The following is a 15203-nucleotide window of genomic DNA, read 5'->3' on the forward strand; positions in this document are numbered from 1 at the left end:
ATATATATGATTAGGTAGACTAGTGTGTCCTAATTTTTTTAATATTCCTGCTTTAATATGACGTTATAGTAATTTTGACCTTTAGAAAAATGCTTTTAGGAGAGATAACCTGTTAATAAGGACTGTACTTCTGTGCGTTGTGTCCAAGGTCCTGAAAGTGCTGGGAAATTTCAGGACATTGGACAGTGTGAAGGGCTGAATGAACTGTCCAAGGTCCTGAAAGTGCTGGGAAATTTCAGGACATTGGACACTGGGAAGGGTTGAAGGAACTGTTCAAGGTCTTGAAAGTGCTGGAATGTTTCAAGACCTTGGCCAGTAGGAAGGAATAAAGGAACTGTCCAAGGTCCTGAAAGTGCTGGGATATTTCAGGACATTGGACCGTGGGAAGGGTTGAAGGAACTGTTCAAGGTCCTGAAAGTTCTGGAATGTTTCAGGACCTTGGACAGTATGAAGGGCTGATGGAGCTGTCCAAGGTCCTGAAAGTGCTGGGATATTTCAGGAACTTGGACAGTAGGAAGGGTCGAAGGAACTGTCCAAGGAACGTGGTTTTGTATTAACAGCCAGAATAAATTAGTCAATGCATCTTTGAGACATGCTCCAAGATCCTGAAAGTGCTGGGATATTTCAGGAACTTGGACAGTAGGAAGGGTTGAAGGAACTGTCCAAGGAACGTGGTTTTGTATTAACAGCCAGAATAAATTAGTCAATGCATCTTTGAGACATGTACGCGTTTGTACCGTCTACAGGCAYATGACATTGAAAATCTGAAGAGGTTTCTTTCAAGCAAGAAACCASATGTGGTAGCTGTAGCGGGGGGAAACCGGTAAGAGGATGRTTTTTTCATATATAGTAGTTAGAGATCGACCGATACAGGTTTTTGAAGGCCGATACCGATTATTTTGACATCAGTCTAACCGATACACCAATACGTGCAGCCAATTGTTTGTGACATCCTGTGCCCAGAGTTGTAAAATAACTACAAATACTTTGTTACTATACTTAAGTAGAGATTTTGGTTATCTGTACTTTACTTAAGTAATTTGTTTTCAGCCTACTTTTTACTTCTACTCCTTACATTTTCACATAATTGTCTGTACTTTCTACTCCTTGCATTTTTTTAAAGGCAATAAGTAGAAAGTCATTATTTTTTATATTATCTTTGCCTATTTCCACTAAGGTTTGTTACTGTTGCACATTAACAGCACAAGTTTGCCGAAGTGCTTTACCGTTCAGTCAAACAAAATCTAAAACAGCCAAGAAAGCAAAGTAAGAGACATCGTTTTTCAATTTTATTTTATTTTATTTTATTTTATTTTATTTTATTTTATTTTATTTTATTTTATTTCTTCTGAATTACACAATGTTCCACTTGGAGGCGGTAGTGCGTCTGAAGCTATTATTGCTTGTTTTTTTTTTTAGAAGAAGAAGAAGAAACGCGTCTCCATCGGAAGTGTCATCACGCCGTTTTTCTCGGCCATCTTCAGTACTACAAGCTCTGAAAACATAAAACACAACATAAGTCATTTATTATAATAGTATACTCGGATTATACCACCACTCTGAAGCCAGTAAGTTTAATTTCGTTGTGGTATTTTTTAGAGGAATGTCCACATAATGCCGTCGCAATTAATGTTCGCTTTAACCATTGTTGTCGTCCAAGCTAAGCTTACCAAGCTAACATTAGAGGTTGGTTTACGGGCCTTAGCTTGTTGTATACAATTGTTTGCAAACGTAGTAGAAATATATTAGTATTCCTAATTGTATTTTAATCATGAAGTTGGAAGAAAGAACTTGTAACTAAAAATCTGCTTGAAAAGTTAGTCACTAGCTAACTTGCTAATGTTGCTACATGGATTAGCCTATTAGCGTCATTTCGTATTTGAGATTTTYAGCTCAAAACGATCGTAAAACTACAAGATGTATTACTCGCAGTTTCCGTAAAGATATTAGTTTGGTTTACATTAGATAATAATAGCATATCGTGTTACGTAACGCTTGTCAACATTAAACCAACTAATCTGTTGGTCACTAGCTTCGATGTGTGCGCATTGCGACACACTCGTCTTTTGCATATTTTGCTTTTGTTACGCAGATTTTGTGAAGTCGTTTTAGCACCGAAGACTTAACATTTTGTTTACAAACCTATGTTGCACTCATTTAAGTATTTCTCAGTCTAAAGGAAGCAGCTAGTTCAAAATTTAAGGAAAAAAATGTTTGAATGTTCAAGCTCTAACATATATGGTGGGATTTGTATTACTCAYGGTCATTTCTTAAATGCAGTGTTGTTAATGTGCAGATTACATGWCAAAATATAGAAGCATAAAGCTGTTGTAAACATTGTTGCATATGTTTTGTGTGTGTGAGAACACTGCAGTGCATGTATCGTGAAGTACTAAATGCATCTTGCACCTTTTTATTTTCTTTAGGAACATTTGTGATGTCAGACTTCATTGACAGCGAAGCGGAGGAGTCAGAGGAGGAGTTTGAAGAGAAGGACCTTAAACCTAGGAAGACTCAGAGGTTTCTAGAGGAAGAGGGTAAATCTGAATGCTTTAGCCTTGTGGGTGTATTACACCTGGTGGCCTTTTTGACCACTGTCATTCCACAATAGATGAAGAAGATGATACGGTCAACCCAGAGGAGCAGGATGAGCATGGAAATTTGCGTGGACTGATTGATGATGGAGATGATGTTGAAGAGGAGGAGGAGGAAGCAGCGAAAGGTGAAAGCGCACCGGGAAGCGACTCTGAAGAGGAAGTGAGGCATCGACGTAAAAAGCGCAGTAGGTTCAACGGGTGTTATTTTCTAAAGACATTACTGTTCAGCTWTTGCTCTTTGAAGATGTCAATAATTAAACAGCTTCTAAACTYTCTATTTTAGGTAGTATCACATTAGAAGCACATACAGTATTTTCAGTAGCATCTTTAGTTGCCTCATCAAAGGCTGCAGTGATACAGTAGCATCTTTTAACAAAGCAAGTGATTAGCGCAGTGCTTTTCTCATTAGGGCATAAAATGTTGTATTTGAACTCATAAATAATTACAGGTGCAAGTTATTTATCTTCAATGTGGAATGTTTTTTCAGTGTTTCTCCTACTATTGTACAAGGAGGGAGAACCCCTCTCCCAACAGAACCAATCGCCCCCAATTCCATAAAGTTGAGGGGTCGTATTAGTTATGAGAGTATATTTTGACAGTTTTTTTATTGTACTCTCAATAAGTTTCTGTATTTTTTTTGTGTATAACTGATATATTGTGACTGGGTTAACTCCTCCATAATTTCTCTCTTCCACTGTACGTTGTGCAGAACGAATATTAATGCATATTAAGAACCGTAGTTGGTTTTTTATCACACTGGAGTCAGAAAACTTTTGTTTCTTGTTAACTGCAGAGGTGAAAAGAAGATGCAGACATTTGTTTGTTCCCAAGATCATCTAGATAATTTCACAGTTGGCTTCTCCTGTCTGGGAGCGCAGCAGATCATTTTCAGCAAGATGTGGAAGCTCACATGTAAAGCGGGTTATTTTTACATTTATTAGGCTTCACCACACCTACGTTCCAGCGAGACATATTAGTTATTTAAGGGGAAGGATATAAGATTCAACCAATTCCAATTAAACTGCAGTCTTGTTCATGTTCTGTAACTTTTATAATAGTAAAAAATAAATAGATAAAACTGCTCTCTTTCATAAATATCAGTAAGGTTTCGGTTGTCAATTATCATTCTGTGTTCAAAAGCCCCCGCCCTCCCAAGGCCAATACTCTAGGGGATAAATGGAATATGAATGTGATAAATAATTGTTTGTGTATGTGCATGTCTTTACCTGCTGTCCTGTTGGCTCAAAGTCTACAAGTTTTAAACTTTAATCTTAAAAATCYCAACAGGAAATCATGTCATAGGTGTGTTAACAGTGGCGTAAATGCAGTGTGTTTTAATGTTTTTTTTTATTACAGAGTCTTATTTGCTTTTACAGGAACTGATGATGACTTGGATGATGATGATCTTGACCTAATTGAGGAAAATTTGGGAGTCAAAGTGAAAAGGAGAGTAAGTGTCRTTTTAAAAGAATGACATCACAGTTTAAGTTTAGGCTCCAATAATGCTGGATTTTTATCAAGTTTGATCTTTTTTTATGTTAAAATTTGTAAGCTTACAGTTTTGGTGCTGTGCTYGTTTTGTTTCATAGAAGAAGAAATACGATCGTGTAAAAACACTGGACGATGACGAAGACGATGACGAGAAGGACTTGATCGAAAATGAGATCTTTGACAGGGATGATGAGCGTGAGCTGGAGGAAGGCGAGGCTATTGATGAACCTCTCCGACATCCAGAAGATGAGGAAGAAGGAGAGGAGGAGGAGTCAGGTTGGCAGAAAGATTACTTGGACCTGTTTTGAAATAAACAAGTAATACCAAAATAAACATGTATTTAAATTCACGTTTGTTCTACAGATATTGACGATTTTATTGTGGATGATGATGGCCAACCCATCACCAAAAAGAGGGGCAAGAAGTTCTCAGGATACACTGATGCGTGAGTTGTGGGATTTTTTATTTATTTTAATTTAATTTTTTTTCTATTATTCGTATTTAAAGATTATTAATGGATCATGATCTGTTTGTACAAGTGTTTCTATGTTAACCTAAAATAAGGACGAACATTTAAGCACTTAAATCTTTAAACCTTCGTCTACAGAGCCCTCCAGGAAGCTCAGGAGATTTTTGGTGGCGACTATGACTTTGCTGACTTTGACATGGATGCCTATGATCAGGGTGAGGAAGAGGAAGAAGATCAAGATGAAGAAGGCTGGGACCGGCCAAAAAAACAGACAAAGAGGAGGCTGGGAAGAAAGAGCATCTTTGAGATCTATGAGCCCAGCGAGCTGGAAAGCAGTCAYATGACCGACCAGGATAACGAGATCCGGACCACAGACATGCCTGAGAGGTTCCAGGTGTGTGTCTGTTGGTTCAACAGTAAAACAATAATATATGTTGGGTTAACGTATATTTTTCTGTGTTGCAGTTGCGATCCATTCCTGTTAAACCTGCTGAGGATGATGAGCTGGAAGAAGAAGCAGAGTGGATCTTCAGACACGGATTCTCCACTCTGACCATCTCTATGCAGGTACAAACCCAACRCCTTTATTTACAAAGCAAGGCTATTAATCTTCCACAACATTCTTTTTATTACTGATTGTTTGTCTTGACAAAAACCATTTCCACAACAGGAAAGCACAGATTATCTTGACAGAGGAACAACAACAAACTTCAGCAGGAAAGGGCCCAGCACCATTGCAAAGATCAAAGAGGCCCTCAACTTTATGAGAAACCARCTGCTTGAGGTTCAGAGTTTCATTCAGTTATCAGGCTTCTAATTATTGTCTGTTAGAATGCCTTGAATCTGACCCAATGATATTTTTTTACTTTACTGTTTTTTCAGGTTCCATTCATAGCTTTTTACAGGAAAGAATACGTGGAGCCAGAACTGAATATCAATGATCTGTGGAAGGTGTGGCAGTGGGATGAAAAGGTACGCTTTATTTTTCTGAAAACACTACAGAGCTACATTCATTCAGTTTAAAGCTTAGAACTTACATTTTCTTTCATTTAACTTAAACACGACTCRAACGACTGTATTAGGAAGAAAATGATAAAAGTTGAATAATAAACTGAACAAAAGATTACATTTTTTGCCAATCTGTTTGCAGCATTTTCCAATCAAGTCACTTAAGATTTATGAAAAGGAAAATGTGATGAAGTGAACTGATTTTATTGTGTTTTGTTTATTTTTCTCGCTGTTCTTGTTTTGCACCTTTCCCTTCTCAACAGTGGACTCAGCTGAAGACCAGGAAGCAGAACCTGACCCGTCTGTTTCAGAAGATGCAGGCCTTYCAGTTTGAGCAGATATCTGCTGACCCAGATAAACCTCTGGCTGACGGCATTCGTCCTCTGGACACGGCTGACATGGAGAGGTACAACACCGCAGCCTTGTCCTTTGTTTTAATCATACCAAGTAAAGAGTGGTTATGTAAAATCAGCACAAAATTTTGTTAATTTAAATTTGTTTATTCGTCACGTCAAAGGCTGAAAGATGTGCAGACTCTAGAAGAACTGGGTGACGTGTACCATCACTTCCTGCTCTACTATGGACGAGACATTCCCAAAATGCAAAACAGTGCAAAAGCCACCAAGAAGAAGCTCAAGAAGATTAAAGAAGTTACTGAAGATGGTAAAACTGATGAGGGTCATTAATACTCACGGATGGAAATGTCATATTTTTTTTACAGTTTACTAATTCATTTGTAGGTGAAGAGGAAGAACTGGAAATTGAGGTGGAGGAGGAGCAGAAAGGACCTGACCTGAAGTTGGCGTCTCGTAGAGATATGTACAGTATCTGTCAAACCGTAGGACTTGGTTAGTCGCTTTTTTCTACTACGAGCACAACAAAGCTTGAGTTCAGGTTTCATTTCTGTGACTGCYAAGCTTTTCTACTGCTCCTTCTTTCCTACAGATGGCCTGGCTAAAAAATTTGGATTAACTCCCGAGCAGTTCGGAGAGAATCTGAGAGACAGTTAYCAGCGTCACGAGACGGAGCAATTCCCCGCAGAGCCGCTGGAGCTGGCAAAAGATTACGTTTGCAGTCAGTTCCCGACTGCTGAGGCAGTGCTGGAAGGAACCAGGTACATGGTGGCCATGCAGATTGCTCGGGAACCTCTGGTCAGACACGTTCTGCGTCAAACCTTCCAGGAGAGGGCCAAGATCAACATCAAACCTACAAAGAAAGGCAAAAAGGTACAGAAAGGTTTCAGAGCAAATATATATGAGAAAATGTCTCTTCTGAATAAATTCTTCCTTCTTTTTGTCACAACAGGAGATAGACGAGGCTCATTTTGCCTATTCCTTCAAGTATCTTAAGAATAAACCAGTAAAAGAGCTGAATGGAGATCAGTTTTTAAAGATGTGCCTGGCAGAGGAGGAAGGCCTCCTTTCCATTGATATCTGTATAGATCTAATAGGTGTCAAAGGGTAAGTATTATTAACTTTATTATTATCTTATTAAATAGTCCCAATTTATTTTAATTTATAACTTCAGAGAGACTGTATGGAGACTTTTAACCAGTTCAAACAGCTTAATCATTTGCAAACATCCTGCAGAACTGGTTAAGTGGGTTTTCTGAGTTTAACTTCTTCTAAATAAAAGCAGAAACTTCATGTTTTGTTTTTTATTCTGTCACTGAACGGTGGTGTTTTTAATTGTGACATGAATTGTTAAAGCTCTCCTTTCTCAAAGCCACGTCTGTGTTTTCCTTCTGTTTCTCAGGTATGCTGGAGACCAGACCTACTTTGACGAGATCAAGCAGTTCTACTACAGAGACGAGTTCAGTCACCAAGTGCAGGAGTGGAACAGGCAGCGAACCTTGGCCATAGAGAGATCTCTCAATCAATCCCTTTACCCTCAGATGGCCAAGGAGCTCAAAAGCAAACTGATAACTGAGGCCAAAGAGAGCATCATTAAGGTMATTTGTTGTTGGATTACATGGATGATCATTACAGCCTAAAACAACCATGCATATTTTTATTATTTGGGTAGTTTGTAAACCTATCAACTCCTCTTTTTTGTTGTTACAGGCTTGTTGTCGCCGGTTGTACAACTGGCTTAAAGTGGCTCCTTACAGACCAGATCAGCAGGTGGAGGAAGATGATGACCTGATGGATGAGAGTCAGGGAAAGGGCATACGAGTGTTAGGTGTTGCCTACGCACCCAGCAGGTATATTTACTGCAGAATATTTCTTTTTATGGGAGKCTTTTGGTTCTAACAACAGGATAGTGTGTAAAAATAGTTTTTACTGTGCTTGTGTGGGTAAAGAAGATGACTAATGTTTGTGTAACAGTTGTTTTAGTTTCTTATCTGTGATGTTTGCTTTGGCAGAGACACACCAGTTTTCTGTGCTTTGGTCAACGGGGATGGAGAGGTATTGGACTTTATTCGTTTGCCCTACTTCATGAAGAGGAGGAACTCCTACAGAGATGAAGAAAGAGAAAGAAAGGTACAGACAGGACTGTACTTCTGTGCGTTGTGTCCAAGGTCCTGAAAGTGCTGGAATGTTTCAGGACCTTGGACTGTGTGAAGGGCTGAGGGAACTGTTCAAGGTCCTGAAAGTGCTGGAATGTTTCTGGACCTTGGCCAGTAGGAAGGAATAAAGGAACTGTCCAAGTCCTGAAAGTTCTGGAATGTTTCAGGACCTTGGACAGTATGAAGGGCTGATGGAGCTGTCCAAGGTCCTGAAAGTGCTGGGATATTTCAGGAACTTGGACAGTAGGAAGGGTTGAAGGAACTGTTCAAGGTCCTGAAAGTACTGGAATGTTTCAGGACCTTGGACAGTATGAAGGGCTGGTGGAGCTGTCCAAGGTCTTGAAAGTGCTGGGATATTTCAGGAACTYGGACAGTAGGAAGGGTTGAAGGAACTGTCCAAGGAACTTGGTTTTGTATAAACAGCCAGAATAAATTARTCAATGCATCTTTGAGACATGTACGCATTTGTACCGTCTACAGGCACATGACATTGAAAATCTGAAGAGGTTTCTCTCAAGCAAGAAACCACATGTGGTAGCTGTAGCGGGGGRAAACCGGTAAGAGGATGATTTTTTCATATATAGTAGTTAGAGATCGACCGATACAGGTTTTTGAAAGCCGATACCGATTATTTTGACATCAGTCTAACCGATACACCAATACGTGCAGCCAATTGTTTGTGGCTGATTCTTGAAGCCGATACTGCTTTTTCTTTTTCCATTAACATGATAAAAGTAAAAATGATAACAAATGTTACACAAGTCTTAATTTAAACAAAAAGAAGCATTTATTAACTGAGCCTTGTCTGGTGCAGACTGAGTGAAGTGCTGCCACACAGGATTTCTTTTTTCAGCCATTTAAAAAAAAAAAGAAAAAATTACAGATTTATTTAATCTAATACTACTTATTCTGTTTTATTTATATATTAATCAGATTATATCTTTCTTTACATAAAATAAAATAAAATGACCATGTTTTAATATCCAAGCATTTTTTATGCAAAAACAGGAACACAGAAAAGGAGAGATGCATTTAAACCAGCTGAAGTAAACTTTAGAGCACAGTTTGAAATGTACACCGAAGTAAAACTGCATCACGACTTTTATACTGCAGTCAGAGCAAATGTGATCTGAGCAGCGTCTGGTTCACGTTTATGTGGACGGCAGCTCTTTACTCGCTCTTATGAACATAACAGCGAGAAAAGACAGAGAGCTTTTTTGTTTTAATCCAGCAGGGAGAACAAAAGAGGTCTTCTCCTGTGAGCAGTTCCAGCATTTAAAAAAAATAAAACAACGTGGACACGCTAATTACAGTCCGGTGTCAAAGTGAAAGTAAAAACATAGCGCTCCCGTTCAAATGTGAAACTTCAAAACACAGCTGTTCTCTCCTCCTCATATTCCGACACAGAGGGCAGAAAGAGCTAAATTTGACAGTTGAAACACTTTAAAAGTTCATAACTCACCCTTATTGTTGTTGGCACTCTGTCTCACAACATTAACAGCTGCTCTCTCCCAGGGAGGGGGCAGCAACATGCGCTCGTGTGACCCAAAAAATGGATCGGACGAACGTATCGGCCGATACCGATACAAGGAAAAAACACAAATATTAGCCAAAATATCGGCCGGTCGATGTATTGGTCGACCCCTAATATTAGTTAAAGTGTAATTGAGGCACACCTCTATCCCAGATTTTTATAAAAATAGCCTGTTTTATCTGAAAAAAGATCTGAGATGTTAAAAACATGCTGTCTGGGTACAGAGATGCTCAGATGATAATGGAGGATATAAAGAGAACCATCAGYGAGCTGGAACAGGAGTCGTCTCTTCCTGCTGTGGGAGTGGAACTGGTCGATAACGAACTGGCTACGCTTTACATGAACAGCAAGAAGTCTGAGGTAAATKCTCACAGCTTATTAAACAGAAGCGTATCTGTGGTTTTGGACTGTTGGGCTTATCCTCGAGGCTCACCTGTGCCGTCTTTCTTTCTGCAGACTGATTTTAGGGATTATCCTCCATTGCTGCGACAGGCTGTATCTATAGCCAGAAAGATTCAGGATCCTCTGATAGAGTACGCTCAGGTCTGCAGCACCGACGATGACATCCTGTGTCTCAAATTACACCCCCTGCAGGTGAGTGATTGTGTCTCCTCACAAGCAGCATTACAGCAGTTTCTGAGACCTTTACGAGAGACGTTTTGGTGCAGTGACTCAATAAATACGTCAGATTGTTTCTTTATGCCTTTTTAAAGTTTATCCGCCTGATTTAGACTCACCTAGTCTCGTCTTTCAAAAACACATTGATGTTTCACAGGAACACGTGGTGAAAGAGGATTTGCTCTGCGCTCTTTACTGTGAATTTATCAACCGGGTCAACGAGGTCGGCGTTGACGTGAACAGGGCCATCTCCCATCCTCACACTCAGAGTTTGGTCCAGTATGTCTGTGGACTGGGACCAAGGAAGGGGGCCCACCTTCTCAAGGTAGAAATTTGTGTGTTGATGACAAAATCTTCTTTTATTACAGGTCTATTATAGAATTGTTTTTTTGTTTTGTTTTGTTTTGTGCAGATTCTGAAGCAGAACAACACACGTCTTGAGAACAGAACACAGCTGGTCACAATGTGTCACATGGGTCCCAAAGTTTTTATTAACTGTGCCGGTTTCATCAAGATCGACACAGCATCACTTGGTGACAGGTTGGTATCTTTTACATTTTGTGTTACATCCATTATTCAACAGTCTCATGAACTAGAACGTACTCTGCTAACTTATAAATCAACTTGTTTACTTTTTTCTTCTCTCAAACCCTCCTGACAGCACGGACTCCTACATAGAGGTACTGGATGGTTCTCGTGTCCACCCGGAGACGTATGAGTGGGCTCGTAAGATGGCTGTCGATGCCCTTGAGTATGATGAGTCTGCAGAAGACGCCAACCCAGCCGGAGCACTGGAGGAGATCCTGGAAAACCCAGAGCGTCTTAAAGACCTGGACCTGGATGCCTTTGCTGAGGAGCTTGAGAGACAGGTGAGTGTTGGTCAGATAAARCACTGCATTTGATCAACAACTGAAGGCATCATAGTTCATTTATTGTGGTGTARAACTGAACTATAAAACCCTACTTTTAACTATTTAGCTTCTCTCTTATTTTGCATTGCCCCTGTAGGGCTATGGAAACAAGGGGATTACACTTTATGACATCCGTGCTGAGCTGAGCTGCAGGTACAAAGACCTCAGAGTTCCTTACAGAGTCCCCAACACCGAGGAGGTCTTCAATCTGCTCACCAAGGAAACTCCAGAAACCTTTTATATTGGTATACAATACTGAATGTTACRCTTTCTTTAATAGAACTTTCTAAAGATCAGTGTTAAATAACTAACCCATCTGAGAACCTTTTCTTGTTTTTGCCTCCTTTTTTTAGGTAAGCTCATAACTAGCGTGGTAACTGGTGTGGCTCACCGGCGGCCTCAGGGAGAGTCTTACGACCAGGCCATTAGGAATGATGCTACGGGCCTGTGGCAGTGTCCTTTCTGCCAGCAGGACAACTTCCCTGAACTGAGTGAGGTACCAAATGAGTTTTCTGCTTTTCTCAACTTGTACTCAAACGGGCAGATTCTCAGGGCTAAAGTAGRATCGGGCAAAACAAATTATTCATGAGTAATTGTGATATTTAGCTGATTGTGATTCACATAACAATTAGTAGATAAGAATTAAATTAAAGTTTTTACTGTAAATGAGTTCCCCTGTGTTCGTAAACCGTACTAACAAATCATCAGTCAAACTCACTTCTTCATTTTAACGGATTAAATTAATAAGCTGTGAGTTGAGAGTCAGCTAAAACTGTTTGTTTTAAGCTAAAACTCATCTTATTTTCTGCCTTGCCTTTAGGTGTGGAATCATTTTGAYAGCGGCTTGTGTCCAGGTCAGGCCATCGGGGTCAGGACCAGATTAGATAATGGYGTCCAGGGATTTATTCCCACCAAGTTCCTCAGTGATAAAGTGGTCAAACATCCTGATGAGAGGGTCAAGGTGAGGTGTTGCAGATTGACTTTTTTTTATTTGTACAGTTAATGTTACATGTAAAAATCTCTCCCTGCCACTCAGGTGGGCATGACGGTTCACTGCCGCATCATGAAGATCGACATTGAGAAGTTCAACGTTGACCTCACGTGTCGAACCTCAGATCTGGGAGACAAGGGCAACGAGTGGAAGCTTCCTAAAGACACCTACTACGACTTTGACACAGAGGCTGAGGACCAGAAAAAGGAGGAGGAGCTCAAAAAGAAACAACAGAGAACACGTACACCTCCTCTTTTCTCCTTTTATGTAGTTTGCTCAATTTCACATCATTAATCAGAAGAAATTATTCATGTATGAGTTTATGTTTTGTCTCCTCAGCGTATATAAAGCGYGTGATCGCCCACCCCAACTTCCACAATATCAGTTTTAGCCAAGCAGAGAAGATGATGGAGACTCTGGACCAGGGGGACCTCATCATCAGGCCCAGCAGCAAAGGAGAGAACCATCTCACCGTCACCTGGAAAGTAAGAAAATGAAAACAAGTTTCAATCCAAYTGGAAGATAATTTGGTTGGAAAAGGGAAAAATATAAACATAACTCAAATATGTTAAGTTGTCAGGAGTTAATTGTGCTCTGACTCTGTGTTTGAAGGTGGCTGACGGCATCTATCAGCATGTAGACGTAAGAGAAGAAGGCAAAGAGAACGCCTTCAGTTTAGGCCACACTCTCTGGATCAACAATGAAGTGAGTAGTCACTTTTTCCTCTCGTTAGCAGCGAAATCTTCAGCTCATCAAACCAGAACATATTTTAGGGAATCTGTTGTTGGGGCTCCTGCTTTTTTTTTTTATAAGAGTGTGTTTTTAAACTGCCTCTGAAGGAATTTGAGGATCTGGATGAAATCACTGCTCGGTACATTCAGCCAATGGCCTCATTCGCACGAGATCTGCTCGGACACAAGTACTTCCAGGAATGTAACGGAGGAAGCAAAGAGGTGATTTTTCTGGTTGTAAAATTATTTTGTGTTCAAACAATCAGGCTTTGTGCAGGGTCTTAAAAAGTCTCAAATTTGAAAATCAAAATTTTAGGCCTAAAAAAGTCTTAAAAACACCCAGATTTTCATTCTAAGTCTTAAATTTTATTTTGTCAAGTCTTACTATTTTATACTTTCAATCATTCCCAACACGTGTTGGCTGTGTAAATAAACAGAGTAAAGCACAGTAATCAGACGCTGACACAATCTGTCTTCATGAAGTGCTTAGTTTGCTACCACAATTTGTACGTGTTAAACTACCAATCCTGGGATAACTGCAGGCAAAAACGGCACACTTTACTTCCATGTTTTCAACCTCTTTGCCGCTACACCCCCCCACATACAGCAGCTTGTTCACCTGCTCAGAAAAACAAAAGTTCAGTCATGTCCACTGCTTGTGGTTTAAACATGGGAAAGTCTGTTTTCAATGACTCGGCTTCATATCAGTGATTTTTTTTCACTCACTTGGAAACAGTCCACAGCAGTCGACATGAAGGTCTCATATGACCATTTCATTAAAATAATTTGGTGTTCTTGTATTAAAATTAAATATTCTTCATAGCTAAGTTGATAGCNAATTTGTACGTGTTAAACTACCAATCCTGGGATAACTGCAGGCAAAAACGGCACACTTTACTTCCATGTTTTCAACCTCTTTGCCGCTACACCCCACCACATACAGTAGCTTGTTCACCTGCTCAGAAAAACAAAAGTTCAGTCATGTCCACTGCTCGATATGAAGGTCTCCTATGACCATTTCATTAAAATAATTTGGTGTCCTTGTATTAAAATTAAATATTCTTCATAGCTAAGTTGAAAGCAATAAAAGGTTTCTATGTTAAAATTTTTGGGAATATTTGAATGTTTTTGTTAATGCATCAGTTTGTTCTTAAAAATCATTCCTGTTGGTCTTTAAAAGGTCTTAAATTTAACTTACTGAAACATGCATGAACCCTGACTATTGTACYTTATTCTCAGTCGGCTTACAGCAGTTTTGTTTTGTCCTTTGGTAGAAAATGGAGGAGTTATTAATCAAGACAAAGAGGGAGAAGCCAACATTCATTCCTTACTTTATTTCGGCGTGTAAAGATCTGCCAGGAAAATTCATTTTGGGCTACCAGCCTCGTGGGAAACCTCGGTAAGCAGCTGCGTTCTTTGYTTTGATTTGCAGAAGGATGCAGTGGGTTAAACATTAAGTGGTTTCTGAAATTATTAAATTAGCTTTAACAATTAAGGCTATTGTTAACTACATCCTCATGTGTTCGACACACGGAGGGCAGCGTCACTCCCTCCATTTGTTTATAACACTGACGAAATGGTTTTTTTTTTGAGAATTTTATGAGGCTTAAAAGTTATTTCCTCCTTTTAGGATCGAGTATGTGACCATCACCCCAGACGGTTTCCGCTACCGTTCACAGATATTCCCTACAGTGAACGGGCTCTTCCGKTGGTTCAAAGACCATTATCAAGAACCAGTGCCAGGTATTGATGCTTAAAGTTTAAATAATCTATTAAAGCTGTTGTATTATACTATAGAGGACTGATGTTCTTTTCCATCACAGGCATTACTCCTTCCAACAGCAGCCGAACAAGGACTCCTGCGTCCCTGAACGCAACTCCAGCCAATATAAACATCGCAGGTGAGTCCAACTCTAATCCACATGACGTCAGCTGTAGATGCTCTTTGTTCTGGATTAGAATTTATTCTCCTCTGTTGTACTCAGACCTGACTCGAGCAGTCAACGCCCTCCCACGCAACATGACGTCTCAGATGTTCAACGCCATCGCCGCAGTCACAGGCCAAAGCCAGAACCCCAACACCACCCCTGCACAGTGGGGCTCCAGCCAGTATGGTTACAGCGGCAGCACAGGAGGAGGAGGAGGGAGCTCATCTGCTTATCATGTAAAGATATTTTTAATGTGGAAATAAGAAGTTTTTTAGGAGCTCTAAACTGGTTTCTGATTAATTTGACACTTTTAGAGGTTACAGCATTTTATTTTTTAAAGGGATCCATGATTAGTTGTAACATTAGACTTTATTTGATAAACATATATTTTAACTGTAAAATAAAGACAGTAAAAA

At 39.8% G+C, this 15203-nt stretch overlaps 1 protein-coding gene across 1 annotated transcript in view; it reads left to right on the forward strand.

The window, feature by feature from the left end:
* Positions 1–1437: 1437 nt before the first annotated feature.
* The window catches only part of supt6h (SPT6 homolog, histone chaperone and transcription elongation factor), a gene marked incomplete at its 5' end in the record, with an annotated part of 17521 nt that continues 3755 nt past the window's right edge, over positions 1438–15203 (forward strand). Inside the window, 35 exon segments of the mRNA XM_014016913.1 lie at positions 1438–1568; positions 2427–2537; positions 2612–2782; positions 3974–4047; positions 4187–4364; positions 4452–4533; positions 4696–4951; positions 5023–5124; positions 5228–5341; positions 5440–5529; positions 5829–5971; positions 6083–6228; positions 6306–6413; positions 6511–6791; positions 6871–7025; positions 7321–7516; positions 7629–7768; positions 7931–8048; positions 8555–8631; positions 9833–9968; positions 10065–10202; positions 10384–10551; positions 10639–10766; positions 10888–11095; positions 11235–11382; positions 11491–11633; positions 11958–12098; positions 12174–12369; positions 12468–12613; positions 12741–12833; positions 12968–13081; positions 14134–14258; positions 14490–14602; positions 14683–14760; positions 14845–15023. Of these exon segments, the coding sequence (XP_013872367.1) occupies positions 2438–2537; positions 2612–2782; positions 3974–4047; positions 4187–4364; positions 4452–4533; positions 4696–4951; positions 5023–5124; positions 5228–5341; positions 5440–5529; positions 5829–5971; positions 6083–6228; positions 6306–6413; positions 6511–6791; positions 6871–7025; positions 7321–7516; positions 7629–7768; positions 7931–8048; positions 8555–8631; positions 9833–9968; positions 10065–10202; positions 10384–10551; positions 10639–10766; positions 10888–11095; positions 11235–11382; positions 11491–11633; positions 11958–12098; positions 12174–12369; positions 12468–12613; positions 12741–12833; positions 12968–13081; positions 14134–14258; positions 14490–14602; positions 14683–14760; positions 14845–15023 (4785 nt within the window).

The sequence above is a fragment of the Austrofundulus limnaeus genome, unplaced genomic scaffold (assembly GCF_001266775.1).
Source record: "Austrofundulus limnaeus strain Quisiro unplaced genomic scaffold, Austrofundulus_limnaeus-1.0 Scaffold157, whole genome shotgun sequence".
NCBI lineage: Eukaryota > Metazoa > Chordata > Actinopteri > Cyprinodontiformes > Rivulidae > Austrofundulus > Austrofundulus limnaeus.